At 35.8% G+C, this 24,572-nt stretch overlaps 4 protein-coding genes across 4 annotated transcripts; 2 read left to right on the top strand and 2 right to left on the bottom strand.

Annotated features, from left to right (window-relative positions):
• The first annotated feature begins 266 nt into the window (after positions 1-266).
• On the top strand, positions 267-1,606 carry LOC135150188 (delta(12)-fatty-acid desaturase FAD2-like). The gene has a single exon (XM_064086334.1). The coding sequence runs from the start codon at positions 310-312 to the stop codon at positions 1,444-1,446; it is 1,137 nt and encodes a 378-aa protein (XP_063942404.1). The 5' UTR covers positions 267-309; the 3' UTR covers positions 1,447-1,606.
• A 3,717-nt stretch (positions 1,607-5,323) lies between these two features.
• LOC108209485 (DEAD-box ATP-dependent RNA helicase 15) lies at positions 5,324-10,880 on the top strand. Its single transcript, XM_017380413.2, has 12 exons — positions 5,324-5,479; positions 5,596-5,712; positions 6,620-6,720; positions 7,341-7,513; positions 7,638-7,869; positions 7,980-8,098; positions 8,672-8,728; positions 8,802-8,986; positions 9,752-9,896; positions 9,978-10,061; positions 10,145-10,208; positions 10,609-10,880. The coding sequence occupies exons 2-12, from the start codon at positions 5,597-5,599 to the stop codon at positions 10,617-10,619; spliced, it is 1,287 nt and encodes a 428-aa protein (XP_017235902.1). The 5' UTR covers positions 5,324-5,479; position 5,596; the 3' UTR covers positions 10,620-10,880.
• A 1,961-nt stretch (positions 10,881-12,841) lies between these two features.
• Positions 12,842-16,590, bottom strand: LOC108209227 (EIN3-binding F-box protein 1). The gene is made up of 2 exons (XM_017380029.2): positions 16,286-16,590; positions 12,842-15,617 (listed from the first exon to the last, which is right to left on the bottom strand). The coding sequence occupies exons 1-2, from the start codon at positions 16,308-16,310 to the stop codon at positions 13,621-13,623; spliced, it is 2,022 nt and encodes a 673-aa protein (XP_017235518.1). The 5' UTR covers positions 16,311-16,590; the 3' UTR covers positions 12,842-13,620.
• Positions 16,591-18,428: 1,838 nt separating this feature from the next.
• Positions 18,429-21,782, bottom strand: LOC108206757 (phospholipase D alpha 1). The gene is made up of 4 exons (XM_017377156.2): positions 21,621-21,782; positions 21,183-21,254; positions 19,240-21,088; positions 18,429-18,963 (listed from the first exon to the last, which is right to left on the bottom strand). Exons 1-4 carry the CDS (start codon positions 21,711-21,713, stop codon positions 18,530-18,532), a joined length of 2,448 nt encoding a protein of 815 aa, XP_017232645.1. The 5' UTR covers positions 21,714-21,782; the 3' UTR covers positions 18,429-18,529.
• Between the last annotated feature and the right edge of the window lie 2,790 nt (positions 21,783-24,572).

Raw genomic sequence — 24,572 nt, 5'->3', positions numbered from 1 at the left:
TCTTGCGAGAATCGAATCACAATGAAGAATCTGTACATCAATAGTAATATCTGAACAAGAAGATTGCCAGTAATGCATGTGCATGTGAACAAAAAGAATAGGTCATTATATGGGAGCATATCTTTCTTGAAAATACGCTTTCTATTAGTATACACCCATATTCATATTCCAGAGAAGATTTCTTGCCAGAGAGGACTCACAGTGCTGGTCAACTTAATCTGTCTATAAATACCTGCTGCTTCCCAATACAATCACCACAACCAAATTTTAAACAAGTATACAATTACTAGTTGATTCTTTTGCAGATACATGATGAAACAAGAACTGGATTCTCCGGTGAAAAGATCATCAAGATCTCCCCACATGAAACCTCCCTTCACTTTGGGTGATATTAAGAAAGCAGTCCCTCCGCATTGCTTTGAGCGTTCTGTCATTCGCTCTTTGTCACGCCTCCTGGTAGATGTCATTATTTTCTTCTCGCTTTACTATATTGTGGCGACGTATATCTTAACGTCAGAATTAGTACTGTCTTCTAGATTATATTTTGTTACGTCTTGTATTATTTACTCTGCACTTCAAGGATGCATTATGGCTCGATTTTGGGCCATAGGTCATGAATGCGGACACAATGGCTTCAGTGACTACAAATGGCTGGATGACACAGTTGGATTTATCGTCCACTCTGTCGTCCTGTTTCCTTATTTTTCGTTTAAGTACAGTCACCATCGCCATCACTTGAGAACCGGATCTCTTGAAGAAGAGGAATTTGATATCCCTTTACTCAAGTCTCAAGTTCCTCTGGTTTTCAAATACCTCAAAAATCCACTAGCAAGACTCTTGGTTATTGCTGCAGTTCTAATGGTGGCTGTGCCTCTGTACTTGCTTGTCAACTTCCGTGGTCGAGCTTATGATCAATTGGCCTCCCATTTTGATCCTTATAGTCCCATATTTTCACATAAACAACGCGTTCATGTCCTGCTTTCTGATGCTGGATGCATTACCGTGATCTATGTACTATACACTCTTGCTCTTTCGAGAGGGTTCACATGGGTCGTTTTCATTTACATCGGACCATACCTATTTCAAAATGCTATGCTTATCATAGTAGCATTACTTCAACATAGAAACCCTCTTGTACCTTACTACAATTCCTCCGAGTGGGAATGGTTAAAGGGTTCTTTGGCTACCATTGATCGCGATTTTGGAATTCTCAACACGGTGTTCCTGCAACATCCTAATACTCATGTAGCACACCATCTCTTTCCGAAAATGCCACATTATCATGCAGTGGAAGCTACCAAAGCATTTAAGCCTGTATTGGGGGAGTATTATCAATATGATTACACCCCTTTCTATAAGGCACTCTGGAGTACTGTGAGTGATTGTGTCTATGTCGAGGAAGATGAACAAAACAAAGGGATATACTGGTATAACAGTAAATTCTGAGTTTACAGGGTTGCAGGATATCCACAATTAAGCGTCTATTTTAGCAAAATCATGACAATGATAATGGCGTATTCTTTTAAATCATTTTGTTTACTTGAATTGTATCATCATTGTAGTCGTTGAAGTTTTACTTGGAAACGAAGTCCGATAGATGCCTGGATTGGTTTTGTATGAGTAGTGTGATAATTGCTAGTCGTTGTGCTGCTAATAACAAAATGATTTGATGGTCTGTTCGTTAATGATTTGTAATATAATTATGGAAAATGATTGAGGTACCAAATTGGGTACAAAAACAGGTACAAAATGACACATATCATATGTTTATCATTTATAACTTAAATAATAATAATGCACCCAATCAAATCATTTCAAACTGTCATGTTAGCGGTACCATGTCATTTTGTAACAAACTTTGTACCCAATTTAGTTCATGTAGCACTACTCTATAATTATATGCTTATTCTACTTCCAAATTTTATCCTATGCTGGCTGGCAATATAGACGTCTCTGTATAGTTTTCGTCATTGCAAAGAATATAAAAAACAAGGTGTGTTTGGAAGTTGGGGGCGGGGAAAGAGGGTTGGGAAGAGAATGAATATAGGGAAGATTTACAGAGAATGAGACTGAGATGAATGATATACATAGAGATTTACAGAGCTAAGGATAAGCAGACTTAAAGGCAGACGTACTGATAATTTGGTGATAGGAGGATTGGGTTGTTTTTATAATATTCCAGTGTACTGTAATGGATCATTTACCAGGCTTCTGTACATATGCTTTAAGCCTTTAACCATGTTGTACTCAGCTTATAACTCCCGCTTGGCCGCTTTATTGATTCACGGTGCTGATGATAATCCTGTAAAATTTGAGCACTTGATGTTACATGTAACAAAGACACCTAAATACGACTTGGCCGGTTCAAGTATACACTTGATCAGACATATATACACCATTAACATAATTACAACTGAGCCAGGCGAGGACAGACGGGATGAAATGAACACATAAATATTGAGCACGATTGGATAAACCCACTACTTCGATTCTGGCTCACCCGAAAAGTATTAAAACAGATATTAATTATTAGTAACAGCCCGAAAAGTATTAAAATTTTAGGGGCCCAAAAATTATACAATGCATGCATTTGTTACTAGTATACGACACAAATTTGTATGCGTTGTGCCTATTCTAATCTACATAACTACGTTCATAACTAAACTAATATTAAACTTTTTTATTGTTTAACCTCCGTATATGCGTTGTGCCTCTCCTAACGTACATGACTACATCCCTAACTAAACTAATAATACTATTGATCTTCTAACTGATGCACATGCACTCATAGGTATATATGATCAAGTTTCTGTCAAATCTTTTGTTTTTTACATACAAAACACACACTTACACGTAAAACACATGTTAATTAAATATATATTCACACTAATATAATATATGGCCCTGTTTGGGGATTAGCGGTCAGCGGTTAACTGTTAGCGGATTGAATTAGATGTTTTGACTAGCGGATTGAAATTGATGTTTTGACTAGCGGATTGAATTAGCTGTTTCTCGTAAAACTGTTTGGTTAATAGCTGATTGATTAGATTTTTCTGACACAAACCAAAACCTCTAACCCAAAAAGCTCCTCAAAGTAACTTTTTCAAAATTAGCTTTTTGGGTCCAAACCTCTGTTTCAATCCGCTAACTACCAAACACTTGTATTGGCGGATTCTACTGGTCAAACCTCTAACTCACCCCAAACCTCTAATTTTGCCCAAACCTCTGACTTCCAAACAGGGCCTATATATTCTCAATATACTCCTAATTTCTTTTAAAAATAAGGCCCATTTTTTCGTTTCGCCCTTGGCCCTCAAAAGATATGGAACGGCCCTGATTAGTAATACAGACATTCGAGAATCAAAAGACATCATTCTTATTGTCTAGATAGCAAAAAACAATTTCAAAAAAGCAGAATATATTTTAACCTTAAAAACCTGTGGTGTCAAAGAAAATGCCAGCCAGTACTTGAAATGATTTGTTTGAGTTCTATGTTCGTTAAAACTATAAATAAATAGCTTTTGAAATGAAACTCCGTATCCGAGATCTCTCTTCCTGTGCTTTTGCTTTTGACTTAATGTGCAGCATAAGAACTTTTCAATACCATGATCTTTGTTATTCGAGGCAAATCAATTTTAGCTGGCGCACAGATCTTACTTACAACAGCATACACGTTGTTTTTCAGGATATTTCTTCATCGCATCCATGAAAAAACAACAATTTGTGCTAATACATTGTTTTCTGACTTTCTCTACATTATGCAGAGGATATGTTGATTGCAGCATCTGACACCAGTGCACGCTGTAGTTTGAGCCATGAATTTATTGATGAAGAACCCCACAACGATGACAGAAGTACAAGGAACCTATGTTGTGTTTGGTTGGGGAGAATGGAATGGAATGGAATGAAATGAGTAAAAAATACTTGAAACTAATAGATATAGGAAGAAAGTTTTGAAAAAATTTGAAGTAGTGCAAAATTGCTATGATGAGATTTGAGAATAAATTGAGGATGAGAGAGAATGGAGCATTCCATCTCAAATGGAAGGGGTGATATCTAACATATGATGTAGGGAATGGAATGGAGGAAGGAATAAAATTTCTTAGAAATCATCCATAAGGTAGTTGATTTTTCATTCCATTCCTTCCAGAATCATTCACCCCAACCAAACACAACACTAGAGATTTAACAGGAAAGAAGGGATTTCTAGATGAAAACGACGTCCAGAAGCTTGTTTATCTTAAAGCATTAGTGATCAATTAAGGAGTCAATGAGATTACAGCTAACTGTTCCACTTCTTCTGCCTCGAGAAACCATTAATAAATGTGTGCTAAGTGACCGGAAGAGATCCTGAATCTTGGGAAAATTCTGAGGAGGTTGTACCTGAAAGGTTCATCAACTGCGGCATTGATTTAAAGGCTCAAGGCATGATTTGAACTTGATATCTTCAGGATGACAATGGAATATTGGGTTACAGAGTTAGGATGGACTTCATGATATTTACCATCCCCACCGCACCATATAGTATCCATGATCTGATCATCTATTCATTATATCAGCCGGAATGACTTAAACATATTTTTTTCTCCCCTGCACGTGGCACTCCCTGCAAAAGTGGATAAAAGCGGGTGTTTTGTATTTTCAAATTTTAAATTATTCATTATTTTTGTACTTACATAAAAATTATAATTATTTTTTGAAACAGAAAAATTATAATTTTTATATAGGACATGTATAAATATTATGATATTTGTATTAAAGTTACCATTTTTGTATATTTAAAATTAATAAATAATTTTATATGCAAACTTAGTAAGCAATATATTATATACATGTATATATGTATGAATACGAGGCGGATCGGGACAAATTACTTGATGTTCATATTCATAATTTACTTAATTAATATAATTTTTACAGGCCGCCGCAACGCGCGGCTTCTCAACTAGTAGATAATAATATATCAATCTCTAAAATATTTTTCCATCATTAACTATTGTTGTTATCATGATTTATAAACAAATTTATTATATGAATTTTTGAGGCCTTCAACGTAGTGGGTACGGGAAACATATATATTACGATAAAAAAATCTCTCTGACGGTACATGAAAAGTATCTCATCTTCTTATGTGTTTGTTTAATTTTAATTATTTTACAAATAATTTATGCCTTTGCTAATAAATTAACTAAATGTAAAAGAGTTGAGCAAATATTTTTTTAATTTAATATTTGGAATTTCAATGTCATATAAATATTTTGTTAATGAATTTTCGAGGGCTAAAAAAGTCAAATAAAATATCAAAGCCCACACATTCCTAACCACATCGGGAACGTCAAAACCCTATTTACCACTCTCCCCACTTATAAAAAACTTGTATCTATCTATTCTGCTATTCTATCTCTATCTCTAACATTTTCTCTGCAGACGACGAGGCCGAACCCTAACTCTCTTCAATTCTCTCAGATCTACACTCAAGGTTCGATATTTCTATGCACACAACTATTCTGTATCTATATCTTCTCTTCAATTTCATCCTAGAGCAATCAGATTTTGATTTGGTGCGCTTATATGTGTGTGTATGTGTACGTATAGGATGGGCGAGAACAAGGACAACGACGCGTACGAAGAGGAGCTCATCGATTACGAGGAGGAAGATGAGAAAGCGCCTGACTCCGTCGCCGCCAAGACGAACGGCGAGTCCGTTAAAAAGTAATTTTTCTCGTTTTTGTTTGGATATTAATTGAATTGAGGTGTTTGTGTGTGATTCAATTTGTGTTTTTTGTGTGTTTGATTGGTGAAAATGAATTAGTTGTTGTAGATCTAGAGTTGAGATTAGAGAAATTTTGATATTGGATATATGAGTTCGTTTTATTGCGATTTGGTGGAAACTTGTGTGCGCGGGAGGTTAGGAGTATTGGTAGATTAATTGTTGTTTTAGATGGAGTCTAGTCGATAATGATTTCGGTGAATTTTGTGAAGTAAATGGTCGTTGACTTTTAATATGAGAACTGGCTGAACTGTTTATGGGATATAGTAAATGTTATCGTCTTTATAAGATTTAGTTGTGAAGAATTGCTTGTTTTGAATTGATGATTTGTAGTTTATGTATACCGGTAAAAAGTATATATGGCACTATACTTGGCCGGAAAATATATATAGCAGTTTTGTTTGGGTTAAGTATATTAAAATTGCCCCATCTTAAATTCACGGTACAGGGGAATCCCATATTTAAAAAATTGGATTATTAGTAAAGAACATGATTATGGACTGTGCACTTGTATCATAAGTTAATAGTTTATATTTTATTGAAAGCATCTTACCATGTTTATGAATTTCTGTGTTGTTCCATTCTTATATGCCATCTGCATCTTATATCTTCATTTAGGCTTTTTTGTTTTTGTATTACACTAATTAGCTATAATTACCATGCTACCATCAGATGAGTGAATAATTTTCACCGGCCAATGCCATGGTTTAGTTGGTTGGTTGCCTGCTTTAATGTGACATCATTGTTTTTCCTGTTCTTACCATTCATATCTTGTTCAGTAACAATATCTTATTATTGGGTAAATACTGATCATGGAAATTGATGTCCCTTTTCCATTTTTGAATGTAGGGGATACGTAGGCATTCACAGTTCAGGATTTAGAGACTTTCTTTTGAAACCAGAACTCCTGCGAGCTATTGTGGATTCTGGGTTTGAGCATCCGTCCGAAGGCAAGTTATATTTGTTTTCTATTTAAAGCAGATGGTGGCAATCATATTTTATTTAAGTGAATAGTGTTGGGCAACAACAGTAAGCGATATTGACTAATTTATAGATAAAATTATAATTTTCAGAGTGATACAAATTGTCCAGTTGTTTTCTTTTAAGATTTTTTATGTAGTTGTTTTATGTTGTGTAGTAACAATTCTTAGGACTTTAAAAATTAACTCATGAATTGAATGTTAGGAGCTAGGAAGTGATACTTAACTTTTACGTTTTTTATCTGTATTTTTTATGGCTTTTACACTTGTCCTGCTATATCAATTGAACCTTTAATGAAGTTAACTATAACGTGTAGTAATGATTTTATGGTTTTCTTTGTTTTGAATGTCAAGCTTCTTGGTATCGCTATCAGTTGACACTTCAGAAGGATATTTACTGTTAAATTACCTGCCCTCTTTTTGTCAGTTCGACTCGTCTGATAAGCCCTGTACTCTAAAATTTTACTGATTATATTTTTTTTGCAGGTAAATAATTATTTTCTCCCCCCATGACTTGGAGAAGTAAAATGGATTGGAATTTGGTAAAACCTTTTCACTGAAACTTGGCTTCAATTTATTTCGTTCATCAGTGCAACACGAGTGTATCCCTCAAGCTATCTTGGGCATGGATGTTATCTGCCAAGCAAAATCTGGAATGGGAAAAACTGCTGTTTTTGTTCTGTCTACACTGCAGCAAATTGAGCCGGTTGCCGGTCAAGTTGCTGCACTTGTTCTGTGTCACACAAGAGAACTGGCTTATCAGGTACAGATCTGAATTTGTTCCTTCTGAATTACAGAAGCATGACAATATCGCATTTTATTTGTGGCCCTTGTGACTTGTTTCTTATATCCTTTCTCTTTGGGTTGGATCTCTGTCCCTTCTGCAGATCTGCCACGAGTTTGAGAGGTTTAGCACATACTTACCTGACATTAAAGTTGCAGTCTTTTATGGCGGCGTCAACATTAAAATCCACAAGGACCTTCTGAAGAATGAGTGCCCTCATATCGTTGTTGGTACACCTGGTCGGGTGCTTGCACTTGCAAGAGACAAGGAACTAGCACTGAGGAATGTGAGGCACTTCATTCTTGATGAATGTGATAAGATGCTTGAGTCGCTTGGTACACTCATTTTCTTATGTCACCTTTACTTCTTACAGAACTTAATAGTACTAATGTCCTGTGTTTTTGAAATCTCATATTTATATTTTGTCTGTCTTTCTGTGTTACAGACATGAGAAGAGACGTTCAGGAAATTTTCAAAATGACTCCCCATGACAAACAAGTTATGATGTTTTCTGCAACATTGAGCAAGGAAATCCGGCCTGTCTGCAAGAAATTTATGCAAGATGTAATTTCCATGGCCAACTTTACTAATTTTTCAAGTCACAACCATCTCCATAATGCCAACTCTCCGCAGGCTTTTGCCAGAGATTAGAGAAGCAAATTTTGCAGCATCTTGTACATGTCTTTTATAATGTGGTTTGTGCTTACATTTTTAATCTTGCAAGGGTGTTGCAGCAGCGGAGTATTAGCCAGAAAGATAATCTATACTATATTATTATAAGCGGAATATTTTCACATTTTTTATGAAAAAAACACAGAGTATAGTTATAGATTGTATCTTAGGTTTTTATTATTCTCGATGCTGGGACTTTGGGGATGATTGTGGGCTTTTAATGGTGATATCATGGTGTAGTGAGAGAGGATGGGGGAGGTTGGGGGGAGTGAGGTAGGATATGATAGGTATAGAGTGGTATTTGAGGGACATAAGGGTCTCTGCGAAATAAAACATACCTGCAAGGAGACACATCGGATGGATTGCAGTTTAGAGTGGTGGAATTTACATCCTCTCATTTTGTAATGGCTTCCATTAGCTTCGGCAAGGCTCCTAACATGCTTACTGTACCATTCTTCCTTACAGCCAATGGAAATTTATGTGGATGATGAAGCCAAACTGACCCTACATGGTCTTGTACAGGTATTTTATCCTTGTTTTTAATTTCCGAGTTCTAATTCGTAAAGAGGCATTACCTTACAGTTTATCATTGCAGCATTACATCAAACTGAGTGAGCTGGAGAAAAATCGGAAGCTGAATGATCTTCTAGATGCCCTGGACTTCAACCAAGTTGTTATATTTGTCAAAAGTGTTAGCAGGGCAGCTGAGCTGAACAAATTACTTGTTGAATGCAATTTTCCATCGATCTGTATCCACTCTGGCATGTCACAAGAAGAAAGGTATGTAATGGTACCTTGAAATTGTCTTGTGTGTGTGCACTGGGGACACTATTACAATCTATTCACATGTGTATACATACTTTTTGTTATGTACTTCACCTCAATGCTTATGTATGTATAAAGTTATATGTAAAAATCAGAAAATGATATTTATGATTGGTTTATTCTTTGATTAGCTTCCTAAAGTACATTGATATTCGCAAAAAAGAGATTTAAAAAATAGCAGATTTATTTACTCTATCAATAACCATGCCGGATCTGATGTATTATGGAATTCCATATTATGTAGACTTTGAGTTACTGTGGTTGCGTTAATATCCTAATAGTTTATCTTTGTCAAGAAATCGCAGTTGTTGAAAGATGCTTGACAATAGTTAGTTGTGTTTGGAAGTGGCAGGATGCTGCATCTTTTCTTCTCTTCATTTTCCTACTTTTTATGCTTTTTTGCATTCTTTATTTGAAGTGTTCTGCTGAATTGTGTGATTAATATGTATTTCTGCATGCCTTCTTCTCCACTGTGCTATCGGCTTAATATTGCACAGATTTCCTCATACTTTTAGTTACTTTTGCAAGTTGTAATATCGGCTTGATTTTGTACTATCTTTGTGATTCATATGGTGTTCTACTTTCTTCTAGTGCTTTTTTTTTTACCTTGCACAGAATTACATTTAGGTTGATAGCATTTGTTTTGTTGTCAACTTTGTGCCAGTAGTTATGCACTTTTGATATTAATTTGTTTTTTGGTGTTTGCATTGAATTTTATAGGTTAACAAGATACAAGAATTTTAAAGAGGGGCATAAAAGGATTCTCGTGGCAACTGATTTGGTGGGTAGGGGCATTGACATAGAACGGGTCAACATTGTCATTAACTATGACATGCCAGATTCTGCAGATACATATCTTCACAGGGTAAGACTCTTTTTAAAATGTCAATGGTTATGCTATTTAGGTTTTATTATTTATGAGCCTTTTATTTTTGTCATTGCAAAGGTTGGTCGTGCGGGTAGATTTGGAACTAAAGGGCTTGCAATCACTTTTGTAGCTTCTGCCTCCGACTCTGATGTGCTTAATCAGGTTAAAAACTGTCATTTTATACTCTAATATTACCCGTGTGAAATTGCTAGTCCTCTAATTATGTGGTGATTGAGCATTTGCAGGTTCAGGAGAGGTTTGAGGTGGATATAAAGGGGCTTCCTGAGCAGATTGATACTTCTACATATAGTATGTCCAACATCTTTGAGAATTATATACTTAAATTTTATCTTGACCGAAGAATGCTTATTCAGAATTGTTTCTTTTAAAATTATCCAGTAATATGGACTTCTCTCTGCAAAAATAATAATTTATTTTCCTAAATCCGACTTTACGAACTTAGCTGATTTGTTTATATGCAAGAACTTAACTTCTTATATTGCTAAAATAACTACCAGATAATGGATCTTATTGTGAAGAAATGTGCAGTTCAAGTCTTAATATGTGTTGAAGTGATGGTGATCACTTGCTTTTGTGTGCAAGTGCATGGTGCACACATCTGTGTGTTAAAACATCTTTAAAAATATAATTAAGATGATATCTCGCCATCTCGATTATAACCATTTTTCTTGACTGTTGTTTCATGTAGTGCCTTCATAATGTTGGTGGCATGCAAGCTTTTGGTATGGAATGATGTATGGTCAGCAACATTCAAGCTCTCAGATCACAATCTGAGTATCTTTGAATTACAACTGCTTTGTACTGTATTAACTTATTTTCTCGTAGTGAAGTACTATGTTTTCATGAATTCAATACTTTTATTTAGATACTTCTAAATACATTGCAATCAGGATGCAGTGATGCTTGAGAGGTTCTTTAGTTGACTTAAAAACAATAGATTCATTTAGCTTTTAGAAGTAATTTGTCTTGAGAAGTTTTGCATTTATCATTAAAATTCTTAAATGTCATTTAAGCAGCTTAACTTTATTTGCTTTCATGTACTTGCATGTGATTGATTGATATATGTTTTCTGGTGGAGTATAAATTTAAGTAATTTTCATCTGAACATTGTTCCAGTCTTCTATTGCCTAAAAGTTAAAAACAATGCAAATTATGTATGTATTGGGTTTTATTAGCATTTGGAAGGAATGTAGCTTAAGATTAAAGATCGCTGGGTATCACCAAATGAGTACCGTACTTGATTTGTTTACGGTCTTGGATAAAATAACTTGTATCGATTGCTTTGTGAAGTTTATGTGGGTAGTGTGGAAAGATTGAAACATAATAGTTTTTACTTAAAATTCGATATTTGGGAAGCAAATATTGTTTGATGCCGTTCATATTTGTGAAACATAAAAGGTGCTTGTGCCATATCTCCAATTGGGGACGCAAAGTTTAAAAACTTAACGTTCTCCGTCAATTATCATGACGTCATCAAACGGAATGATATATATACTCAATTTAGTGGTTTAAATGATATGATTTTTAAATGGGGGTCCAGGTGAGATTTTTGAACAAAACGAGTGACCCTTTTGATATACTCCCTCCGTCTCAATTTATAGGTCCAGTTTGGAAAAAAATTTGTCCCAAAATACTTGTCTCTCTCTTCTTTTAATACAAATTTATCTACATATTAATTGTGATTTTTTTGAAACTTAACATTATTCTCATTTCTCAATGCACTAAAATCCCTATATTTATTGTGATTTTTTTGAAACTCAACAATATTCTCACTTATCAATGCACTAATTAATGATACATGAGATAAGATTCCATGTAACCAACTTTTTTCTTAATATGTGTGTTTATTCCAAAATGGACTAAATTGAGACGGAGGGAGTAAAACACAATGTCCGCCTTTTGATATAAAACCTAATATTTCAGAGTGGCCCTTTAATATAATGTCCGCCTTTTGATATAAAACCCAATATTTCGGACATCAGTTATCTGCGACTCCCTAAGCTCTCTCTTGTTCCTTCCTTTACCTCTTTGTATTTTTCATTTGACTTAAAGCTGCAATAAAATCATCCGTCTTCTCTTTAAATGCTTCACAGTCTTCTTACCATTGATCGTTCTATTCTTTCTTCACTTTCTGGGGTAGATTACTAACAAATGGAATTTGAACACTTCGAGAAGATATTGGACTATTATTATGGGGAGTCCTGGATTTGCTTTAAAAAAATTTTGTTGCAGTTGTAGCACTGAATCTCGACAGTTTCTCAATTCTGTCCAATGATATAGCAACTGTAAGTTTGTATTTAAAGATGCAATAACTTAAGTATAGTTTCCCCTCAAATTCAGTTGATAGTAATGTAGACACTCCTGGATTCCTTCTGGTACTTAGAATGAAAAGCTTAATCAACACTCGTTATTATACACTATCGGGTATTTGAAAAAGCGAATGAACCGATACAGAAAAGCCTTGAAATACTTGATGCACAAAAGCGAAGAAGAAGATGCAGAGAGGGCAAGAATAGGGGTATAATAGGTTCCGACTTCCTCTCAGCTAAAAAGTTCTGGTTGGGAAATGTCTGGAGAATGGTTTTTAAGGGAGAACTCCTAAATATGTTCTGCAGTTTGATATAGATAAGAGAGGCAATACACTGAAGTTGCTCTAAGGTTCTTCCTACTTTCTATCACCGAACTAGACCATTGGAGAATGGTTTTGTCGAAAAACCTCTAAAATGCCCAGCTGGGTCTGGACTCTGGTATATACAGGTAAGGGAGGCAATACAGTGAAGTTGCTCTAAGGTTCTTCCTACTTGCTATCACCGTCAAACTAGACCATTGTAGAAAGGTTTTTGTAGTATTACTTGTTCATTCTAGATAAATAGACGCATTTAGTATAGGCAAGAACAACAATGCAAAGATACAGAGAAAAATATTCACAAACACAATCAACATTTATTCATAAAATATCCATTACAAAAGATAAATTTGGAATCCACTACGAAACACACGCGGCTGCAAAAGTTCTTAAACAAAAGGTGACTGCAGAAAACCAGGTTTTGGTAAATAAAAAACAACCTTATATGAATAAGGTTGTGCATAGCAGAGACTACGAGGGCCTGCTGCCATGGCCAAAACCCAGGAACACTAGTCACCTAAATTTATTGCGGTTGCAACCAAAAACATAAGTCTTGCGGAACCAAATCTATCCTAAAAGTAAAGACAGACACAAACCTAATCATGACACATGACGACCGACGAATCGGCTTTAAAGACTAGGTAAAAACAGAACTGGACAGACCCAAAAGAAAGAAAGACCCAGGACTCCGAATTTTTTTATGACAAAGTTCAGCACCTTGCCACTGGCAATTTGCTACAAAATATATGATATTTATCCAAAAACCAGAACTCAGCATCTGTTGTTAACAGGAAAACGTGGTCAAAAGAATGTGACATCCCATTTCTGTAGGGAGTCAAAAACTCTTGAAACAGATTTCACGAAGGAAAACTGCAAATAAAGACTGCACCCACGTCACCTGTAAAAAGGAAGCTGAGCATCTGGACTTTGGACTAAGACAAACCAATGACTAGACCCGAGACTAAAGAAAGCATGGTACTAAATAAAATTGGAGGGTAGAACTTATTATGTTTGACCCTGTCTTTACCATCTGCAGGACATTCATGACCAGGGTTTTTCATTTCCTTTTGCAGCTTACGAGAGGATATCACACCTCCACAGTTTCTCCACAAGTAGATCAACCATGCCATAGCTCATTGCAGAACACTGCCTGATATCAAGTCCAACAAGGGTTTCACCCAGCTTCAGCAGAAAGGGCGCACAGTTGTCAGAAACTAAAGGGCAATTCGACATGGAAAGAATCTGCAAACTAGTCCAGGGAGCGCGTGCCAACTCTGCAATGCCATAATCGGTAACCACACATTTGGAAACATCAAGTTCGTGTAGAAACCAACAATTCTCAGCAATAGCTACCAACCCAGCATCAGTTACATGCCTGCAACCATCAAGATTCAAGACCTCAAGAGTGCTACCGTGCACCTTGGCAATGGCTGAAACTGCTTTATCAGTCAAATTTTCACAGCCGATTAAATTAACATGTGTCAAGCCGCCGGCCTCACAGCCCTGAATGAAAGGGAGGAAACTCTCATCTGTTATTCCACGAAGCCCTGTAAGGTTCAGACGATGCAATTGAGGGCAGATTCTACCCAATATGGCCAAGCTCACATTACCAAATCCAGGGCAGTCACGAATTGATAGAGAACGCAACGACTTGCAGGGAGACATAGCACCAACCGCGAATCCCATGTTTGAGTCCTTGATACCAAAACAGTTTGCCAAAGACATAGCCTTAATATTTTCACCACAGTTCGAAAGGGTAGCAAACAACCCAAATTGGGTGATCCTGTGGCATTCTTCCAACTCTAGGCTCTTAAGTGACATACAAAGCTTCGCGAAAGAAACCAAACCATTGTCTGATAGGATTGCGCATTTACGAAGGCAAAGGTGCTTCAAGCTTGGACAACCTTTTCCAATTGCTACCACTCCCAAATCAGTAACTCCTTGGCAACAGTTAATAGTTAAGGACATCAATAGTTGCAGCCCACGACCATTACCCATAACCCAAAAGCCCTTCTCTGTTACATTCTGGAGGCCCACAAGAGCCAGGTCTCTAATAGCCAACCCGTAATGACCAATAACAGCAAGAGACATATCACTGACATTCAAGGCCTGGAGGCTTAACTTGGTCAGAAAGCTGGCTGACGAGACCAGACTTGTAATTCCTTGATCACCAACAAGCGGACACTTTTTGATTGAAATGGACCTCAGTTTTTGACAGAGACGACCAACAGACTGAAAACCATCGTTACCAATGTTTGAACAAGATTCAATTGTCAGAGAAGTCAAATTCGGGCAGTTATTTGCAACAGCCAGCAATGCCTTGTCAGAAATACTGGGACAGCAACGAAGGTCAAGCTCCTCTAGCATGTTACATCCACTAGCAATTTCAGCAAGGCCTTCATCACTAATAGAAGATACATTCCACAAAGTCAAGACCCTTAGAGAAGGACAACCACGAGCAATAGCCTTGAGGCCAAAGTTTGTGACCCCACGAACTGAATTGTTTCCTACAATAGAAAGCTTGCCGAGTCCTCCACGAGTACTTGTTCCAATAGCAATGGCAGCAAGTCTGATATCAGTAGCTTTCTTTCCTTCCAAATGCCTAGAAAGGTATCCATCAGTTCTCACTTCTGAATCTTCAATCAATGATTCAATTTCATCAGTATCCGAGTCAACAATCACATCCTTAACTGTCTCAGATGGCTTGTCTACCTTGGTGGAAACAACTTCTTCCTTCGGCTCTTCAGGACGAGAGATTTCAGCAGGATAGAATTCATCCTTGCGGATGCTACTTAAGAGAGAAAGCCAACGTTTGGATACACAAGCACATGAACTTCTTTCTTGTCCTCCAGAAAGATGTCTAAAGACCTCAAAGATGCACTCGTCGGGAAGAACATCGATCGAGGTTCTCTTCTCCTTGAGTGTTTCTCCACTAAATTGAAAAGAGGCACTGATGCGGGACCTCTTAAGGAGAGGCATATATAAGTCAACATGATGACCCAACGGGAAAAGAAGGCTTGGTTCTTTCGGATTAGGGTATACTGAATCCCTAGGACAGAAGGCAACATCTCCTGAACAAATATGTGAAACTATATTAGTACATCTGACTATTAATTTGATAAGGGGCATGAGCTATAATTTATCATCCAAACATGCTAATTCACTCTGCAGATCAAAACAATATCAATACATATAACCGAAAGACGCTAAAATAGCAATCGTCATCAACAGATCTAGACCAGTTCCGACAGATTCATGCCTCATTCATAATTGAAGACATAATAAATGGCAAACGACAGAAATCATATAAATAGCAATCTATTTGTTATGTTAGAACTTATAATTTTAATCGAAACACTCAGAGAAAACATCAAATTAAGGACATCATCAGACAACGCTTTTAGCTTTTACCTAGTCATCAATCACATATAAATTGCAACAATAATTATGTTTCATCAGGTTTTAAAGATCAAGTTATCAAAACAAGATATATACAAATCCCCTTCATTCTACTTTGATCAAAACACACACACACACAAGCAAAGTATAAATCCTTAACTATAATACAAAATCAAGACTGCTGAATAGGTTCTAGAGAAATATTAAATCAAACCAAAACAGATACTAATAAAGCATGAATCTTTAACTATAATACAAAGTCAAATACACAAGCATAGCATAAAAACTCCTAAACACAACACATATAAAGCAAAATCCACAAAAGTTGAAGAGTCCTTACCACTAAATTCAAAGACTTTCGACATGAATCCGATTCAAGATTGAAGATTGAAGCTCTGGAACCCTCTGAAGAGAGCAAAAAGATGAGATCTTTAATTACCAAGATGATCAAGAAACTATAAAAACCAAGCAAGAACAGATGCATATATGAAAAGGGCTAGCAAATCATCACAAAAAAACCCCCAAAACTGATAAGGGGAAAAAAGGGTAGTGAAAAAAAGAGAAAAATGAAAGGTTGAAGAGAAAAGAAGAGGTGGGCTGTATATGAAATGTAAGTATCCTGTATGTATATTTGGTGTTAGATATATTTCTTTGTTGTGGGGTAACGTTGTTTTCTAATGTCAATTGGTGAGGAAAGAGAAAGTGAGATGTGAAGTGTATGTACACATATGTTAATGTTGCAGTACATGCAATGTATCCGGTCTTAATAATTCTGGTCTTGGTTTGTGTTCAATGAATGATTCCCATTTTACGTTGTTTTCCACCAAATTTTGCAATAAAGAATTGAGGGGAAACATGTGTGTTAAATTTTTATATGTTAGTTTTGGACAAGTTGCATCTTAAAGCAAGTGCCATTCATCCCTTATTGAAATTATTTGAGAGATAGAAACAGAACAAATCAACTGTTCTAAATTCGAAATTAGGTTACCCCTGTTTATTAATCTATGGTTCGGTTTTGATTTTGATTTTAATAGATAAATATCGAATTTGAAAAAAATATTTGGAATATTTTATCATTCGAGATCTATCTTTTTAGTGATAGAGATTGAAAACTTGATTATTGACATGTCAGCCGGAATATATAGGTGAAATTAGACATGCATGACTTTTCATTTCATGCGGCACACATGAAACAAGAACATTCTCGACAACAATACATTTTTACTTGATATGTATTGATCGTTGTCTTTTTGAGTAAGTGTTGATTGAGCTGTCTGAAATTAGGTTACCCCGTATAGGGTTGTTTATTAATATATGGTTCGGTTTTGATTTTGATAGGTTAAGATCGGATTTGAAAGAAATATTTGGGATACTTTAATCATTCGAAAACTAGCTTTTTGGTGGTAGAGATTAAAGACTTGATTATTAATATGTCAGCCAGAACTTGCTGGAACTTATACGTGAAATCAGACAGATCGAACTTTTTATTCGGCACACATGAAAAATAACATTCTCGATAACAATGCATTCTCACTTAATATGTACTCATCTAATATGTACTGATCGTTGTCTGTCTGAATACATTTTTACTTAATATGTATTGAACGTTGTCTTTCTGAGTAAGTGTTGATTATTAGCTGTCTGAAATTAGGTTACCCCGTATAGGGTTGTTTATTAATATATGGTTCGGTTTTGATTTTGATAGGTTAATACCGGATTTGAAAGAAATATTTGGGATACTTTAATCATTGAGAACTAGCTTTTTGGTGGTAGAGATTAAAGACTTGATTATTGATATGTCAGCCAGAACTTGCCGGAACTAATACGTGAAATCAGACAGGTCGAATTTTTTATTCGGCACACATGAAACAATAACATTCTCGATAACAATGCATCCTCACTTAATATGTACTCATCTAATATGTACTGATCGTTGTCTGTTTGGGTAATGTTGATTGTTAGCTGTCTGAATATATATCGAAAGACTGTTTGTCTGAACAAGCGGTAATTGTTATCCGTCTGAATATGTTTCGCAGACTATTTGTCTGAATATGCAATTCTCGTTTTAATGATTTCTGACCTAACAAAGATTGTAAACATGGGTTGGCCATAAATTCGGACAAAATCAACAAAGAATTTGATTTTATAAAATTCATTGATAAGTTTCGAGCATCAAACAAGCGAAGAAATATCAAAAAATTAATAATAATTGAAACCCAGACCAGGATTCATGTAGAAGACGAGAAATTTAATTCAGAAATTAGATGATTTTTTTTTAAAAAGTTTGTCAATTAGAGGTCCTTACTCAATAATAAATATCACGTAACCCGTCATGTGATCTATGTTTATATGACATCTACACGGATACTTGTTCTTGTCATGTGATCTACGTTTATATGGCATCTACACGGATGCTTGTTCTTATTTTTGTATAAGTCACGGAACAAAAATTAATTAATCACCGAGTTTTAAAACAGTAGACAATAGACGAACATCAAGTATTTTAACACAGTTATATACACCAACGTACACTCGGAAGGAAACAACTACAACAATAGTATCTTGTCTGAAAGAAGCAACCTAACTAACTAGTTAGAAATGGAGGAAGATACTCATCTTTCTTGCCAAGAACACGAGCTTTAGTATCTGGAAAGCATTCTACACCTGGAAGTGTTGTGATTTGTCCACTCTGAGACACGGATATGGGATAGCTTAGAAGATGCCCTGGAAGATCTTGCACAAAATCATCATCAGCATATATTTTCCAGTATTCATCAGCCAATGCATTCACTTTTCGAACACAGTCAAGTGATTCCGGATGATAAAATGCCGCGTTTATGTGGTTAAGATGCTCACACCATAAGGCCATTCGGAACCCGAATATTTTTCCCCATACTGCTTGAGTGGTGGCTAGATGATTAGGCTGGTATGCTCCCATTGCAATCTCTGTGTCTCTGGCTCCATGCATTGATCTTTCATTTATATTTGCGGAACCAACAATTATGTATTCGTCGTCAACTGCAGTTAAATAAAATTAGAGGTCATTTGGAAACATGCATTTTATTTTATAACGATGGATTTCAAATGACAGGATTTGAGTTGTCATTTCAAATTCTCATATTTATACTAATAATTGAATGTGTGGATTTCAAATGAAATCCAAATCCCCAAACAGATTATTTGATCAAATCCAAGATTTCAAATGAAATCCAGGGTCCCAAACAGGCTATTAGATTGTTAAGATTTATGTGGTAATTGCTGTTAATATAGTGTGATCAATGAATAATGAGTTACCTATCATCATTTTTGAATGAACATAGATCATGAAACGCCTCGCCTCCTGAGCTCGACTGTAGTCACTACCAGGCTCTGGTTTCTGTGGAGGCACGTACTCCCCTGGCACTGGATTTTGGCGATTTCCAAGGCAAAAGAATGTCAGGTATTCCCTCGGGTTGGCAGTAAGGCCCTTGGCTTTAAGCGCGACAGCAATGTCCTTGTACATCATCTGCATTGTCCTCCTTTGCCAATCCAATATGGCCTGCACTGATGCACTCTCAGGTATACCTTCTGGCCACATTGGAATCACAATATAGACGGTGAATCTTTCCCCTGCTGCAATTTTGCTAACTATCTTCAGTGAGAGCTCTTTTGGGATCAGATTTAGAGCTGCAATGTCCTCGTCCTTAATGTCATTTGATTCCCAACCAAATGAGCTTCCAACAAAGTACTGGTTTTCAATATAAATAAAGTTCTTTGCTCTACGAATGGCGTTGATATACGCGTCCTGAATACTCCTGTCAATCACATTTTCTTTGCCACTGACGAGTCCTAATGCTGATGCTTCTTCAGGCTTTTGAGGGAAACCAAATGCAGCACCACCATCAATGGACCTAAATAGTTGAACGTTCCATGTATCGGGATCTTGTGATGTTGTGACTGGAGAGGGGCGAATAATGAACTTATCCAGCTCAGGAAGTGGAAACAGAAATTTGTTTCCTACTTGTTTTTTCCACCTCTGTTCGAAATTGTATAGAACATCCCATGCCACGGGACCTTCCAAGCGACAGTGTATGTCGTGCCAAGGTTCCCTTGGACCGCCTTTCTGGATTGAAGAACCTGGAAAATTTGGTTGATGAAAATCCTTGTTGTGCTCGGTTCCCAGAGTCGAAAAAAGGGAATGCTCACCAGTGTCATACCTTCCATCACAAAGATCGATTCCACCAATAAAACTCACTATTCTCCTCTTTTGCAAATCTCCACCTAAGCCTTCACTATCAACAATTATTGATTTCTGATGATGAGTAAACATTGTAGAAATAGCAAACCCCTGAACAACACTCCTCCCATCATCCGGATTTCGTGGGCACAGATAACAATGCACCTTAGTATTCTGGAAAAACTTACCAGTCTCTTGATCATGTGTTGCCATTAGGCCATCTCTCTTCAATGGCTCACAAGAAGTTATATCATCCCAAACAAGCAAAAGTACATTGACCCCTTCATTGGCCTTCTTCTTGAGAAGCTCACCGAGCGTTATATCCCCACCTGGCTTAGGCCTCCGCGGATCCCTTATCAAACTAAAATCAGTATAAACAGACCACCCCGTGATATAAATCAAATGCTTGGCACCATTGAGAGCATCAAATACATTTTCCCAACATCTTTGAGGCTCATAATACCCATGTGATTTAAGATATATAGAATGACTATCATCCAAAACATGAGCATCAGGATAAAGTGTAACTTGACAACCTTGCCTTTGCTTGAAGAATGTATTAGGCACCCCTGAAGGAATTTTGAGCCCTTGTGACCAATTACTATCTTGAGTAACACTTGTGAACTGCAACTTGACATGGATTTTAGAGTTTATTGGATTGCGATCAACGTCTAATATCTCAAGCCATCTGTCAACTTCATAACCACTTAAAATTGCCTCAACAGGTAGATAAGCCCTTCCGATGAGTATGGCACCAATGGGGTTATCATCTTTGACTGTGAAAATAATGCTGGACACCATATGAGCACAGTAAATGTGGAAATACTCGTACCACCGCGGATTGGATGGTTCTTTCTCTATCATTCTTGTACGCCCAACTCTGGCCTTCTCCAAATCTACTGTTGCATAGAGTTTGGAACCAACAATCTACAATATATAGAAGCTAATAAGATTCTCATTCAGATAAGCAGTGATTATCCTGGCAATTACATAAAGCAGTTAATTTCTGCTGAAGAGATACCTCAGGTCTGCAGAGCAATATCCTCTTAACTTGGGACAAAAGGTTTCTCTTTTGTCTTTGTGGATTTGAAGCCTTCATTATTGCAGCAATTCGAAAATTAAGACATGCACAAATTCATGAAACATCAAAGAACGAAATTTTAAAGGTAAATATATGATTTTTCTTCTTTTTTTCACTTTTATGCATGAGAATTAGTTAACTCAAATATTTTCGAGTTTTCAGCAAGGATAAAACCAGGAATCAGAACTAATCAATTGACCTACCAATTCAGAATTAATCAGAGTTTTTTTTTGTGATAAAACGAATACTTTTAGTCAAATTAGAGTGTAATTGATAAAAATCACCGGTTAAATATTTTTGAAGTATTAATCAGGGATTTTTAGAATACGAGTTCTGATGGAGAAAAATGAAGAGAAGAAGAAAGGCAAAGACGCGTACCTGAGAAAAAAGATTGAATCCGCAACCTGTGCTGAGTGAATCAACTTCATAGATAGTAGCATGAAGCACTCCGTGGAGCAGATGTGGTGCCATGAACAAGAGACTTAGTTGCACAAAACACAAAGGCCAATGAAGAAAGCAAATGTAAATGAAAATGTGTAATTGTGTGATACATGTGTATAAGACTATATATATTTATGTATGGGGAAGATACTAAGACATAGCCAGGAATGCAAGCTTAATTGTTAGCTGGGTGACTTGAAGATTACATGCAAGTTATGAGATACCAAACATTTGTGTAAGAAATTAGTTCTCCATTTCTTTCGATCAAAAAAGAATCTTCTTTTTTCTTATTTATATTTTAACGATATTTTTGGAGTTAAATAGAAGCGGGGCTCCGGGCTTTCAAATCGGCCCACTATTTCGTTCAAGTATGATGGGCTATAATCCAGAAGTCGGCCCGACTATGTATTCTCTTTCGAAATGAACGGTAAATTCAGTAAATTTATGAAGTAAAATACCGAGAAAATATATGAATTTTTTGGTTAAAAACTTAAAATGGCAAAATTATAATTTAAGTATACCTTCTTGAAGAATGGGTTTGAAATACTCCCTCTGTCTCAATATATCCCTTTTGACTTTTGACTAGTCAAATTGATGATATTCTGACTGAAATTTATAGATATTATATAATTAAAAAAAATCATCAAAAAGTAAATCAAATATATTTTAATATGTAACCTAGTATTTTCTAAGACAACGAATAAATATAATTGGTCAAAAATTAATCAATTTGACTTTTAAAAAAACAAAAAGGACTTATAAATTGAGACGGGGAGTATATTTATTTCTGAACATTTTTCCAGCCTACGTGACATTCTCGGACGAAAAGCTAGTAAAAATCTTTAGAGGATATAAACGTCATTTAGATAAATTTAGGGTTTTTAACCCTAGCTAGGCTGCATGCAACATCCACCGTCCAAACCAACGGCCAAGATCTGCCAAAACCGGCTATATAATGATAAACACAGGTACGGCCTCATCAAGCCATTCAGTCTAGCCTGCCCTTTTTAACCATTTTAGTTTCTCTGAACACATCATCATAATCCTCTGCGCCTCTGGCATGATAATACAATAATGAGTTGATGTGTCAAAGCCTGGAAACACACCTGAATCGGGCAAACAAAAGCGTACATGCATCCGCGTAAGCGTTTGTCAAGTGCCGATTTAGGTTTGTTTCCAAGCCTTGCCACACTCAACTATGTACTTTGTAGTATTTGTTTTCTGTCTGGCATTATATTTGATGAGTAATGAGTTGATGTGTCAGTGCTTGGAAACACACCTGAATCGACCTGAATTGTGTATCGGGCAGTTTGGTTCAGGTGGAGATCTGAGTTGGTTAGTGGTTAGTTTTGTCGGTCCACTTTAGAATGCAACAGCTTTTGGTTCGACTATCTTTTAGTTTCTGCTCAACTGATTTGAGATATGATTTCTATTCACAAGAAAATTAACAACTTTTATGAATTCATTGCTTTTTTTTTTCTTTCTAGTTGACAATTTATGTATTTCAAAAAGATGGTTGAAAATAATATGAAAAAATATCCTCCGTACTGCTATATGATAACGTATATTCTTGGTATCATATACCTAAATGGAGGTCTAACAAAGGTTTTGAGGATCTGTACCTAATTTTAGATATTTACACTAGGTAGTAGAATTTAATATTTTTCTCGATAAATATATTATATAATTTGTGTTCAAGAAAAGAGAATATTAAAATTATTAATTTTAAACATGTCAAAATAAATACTCATTCGTAATAAATAAAACTCGTGGTTTGAACACTAGAAAAAGAAGAGAGACTACAGATTAATTGATCTTTTTCGCGTATTTCAACAAGTTAATAAGTTGAATTAAGAATGTAAATTGCCCTTATTTTTTGAAAATAAAGTTGTCTATAACTCTTTCCTTGGACTTGGAAGGTTTTAATACTTTTTAAATCGCACTCTTTGCATTTGCTCGAATGTGCCGAATATAAACCTCCTGTTTGTATAATTTAAGTTTGCATTTGCTTCAATGTGCCTATTCTAATTGGTGGAGTTGATGTGAATGCAGAGAGGCCATTCTCATTTATTATTCATCCACTAATCAAAAGGAGCTATTTTTATTGGAGTTGGGGAATATTGTGTGCCCTGGGGCACACCATAGAAAATTCCTATAATTATTATTTAAAAATAATCATATTAATCCTTTTTTATATTTAAAACAAAAGATAAAACTAGATTTACTAACACTAATTTGATATAATATAAAAAATTTAGTTAAATAAAACTATGGATATCGTTCAAATTTATAAGTATGTTATATTTATTACTACATCTGTAACTAAGGGTCTGTTTGAGAGTGCTGTTAAAAATTACTGTGCGGTTAGAAAAAGTGCAGATAAAAAAAGTGCTGTTTTAGAAATCGGATAACTGTTTGGTAATTTTTTTTATATTTGCTTATTTTGAGTTAAAAATATAAAAAAAAATAATTTTTTGGTGAGGTTTCACAGTGAAATTTATAACTGCTTTCGCAGAAAGCTGAAAACAGCTTTTTCCAAAAGCATGTGAGGACCTGCTTTTTCTAAACGCAGATTTTCAGCTAAAAGCTTCTGTTCAAAAAAGCTGCTTTTAGATTTACCAAACAGTTTTTTACCTGCTTTTCAGCGAAAAGCTGCTATTGCTGTTTGCAACAGCAACCCCAAACAGTGCCTAACAATTCTTACGACTAAGCTACATGGCCATGAAGAAAGATACGGAGCGTAAAATTTCATCTCAGATGACGGGTTGAATTTGGGTCCGTGTGCCTAAAAGACATGAAGGAATGCCATCTCTAAACCTAAGTTATAAAGGTCTAATTGACATTTTAATTGAAATAGTAATGAGATTCTGTGTGACCAGTAGAAAGATT

The sequence above is a fragment of the Daucus carota genome, chromosome 2 (assembly GCF_001625215.2).
Source record: "Daucus carota subsp. sativus chromosome 2, DH1 v3.0, whole genome shotgun sequence".
In the NCBI taxonomy this organism is placed as follows: domain Eukaryota; kingdom Viridiplantae; phylum Streptophyta; class Magnoliopsida; order Apiales; family Apiaceae; genus Daucus; species Daucus carota.
This window is presented reverse-complemented; position numbering and strand designations above follow the sequence as displayed.

Coding starts and splice junctions, on each gene's coding strand:
- LOC135150188 (XM_064086334.1), top strand. CDS start 310: ATGATGAAACAAGAACTGGATTCTCCGGTGAAAAGATCATCAAGATCT.
- LOC108209485 (XM_017380413.2), top strand. CDS start 5,597: ATGGGCGAGAACAAGGACAACGACGCGTACGAAGAGGAGCTCATCGAT. Junction 7,514..7,637: donor CAAGAGAACTGGCTTATCAG/GTACAGATCTGA, acceptor TCCCTTCTGCAG/ATCTGCCACGAGTTTGAGAG. Junction 7,870..7,979: donor TAAGATGCTTGAGTCGCTTG/GTACACTCATTT, acceptor TCTGTGTTACAG/ACATGAGAAGAGACGTTCAG.
- LOC108209227 (XM_017380029.2), bottom strand. CDS start 16,310: ATGTCGAAAGTCTTTGAATTTAGTG. Junction 15,618..16,285: donor GAAAGTCTTTGAATTTAGTG/GTAAGGACTCTT, acceptor ATATTTGTTCAG/GAGATGTTGCCTTCTGTCCT.
- LOC108206757 (XM_017377156.2), bottom strand. CDS start 21,713: ATGGCACCACATCTGCTCCACGGAGTGCTTCATGCTACTATCTATGAA. Junction 21,089..21,182: donor TATTGCTCTGCAGACCTGAG/GTATCTCTTCAG, acceptor TATATATTGTAG/ATTGTTGGTTCCAAACTCTA. Junction 18,964..19,239: donor TCATTCAAAAATGATGATAG/GTAACTCATTAT, acceptor ATTTAACTGCAG/TTGACGACGAATACATAATT.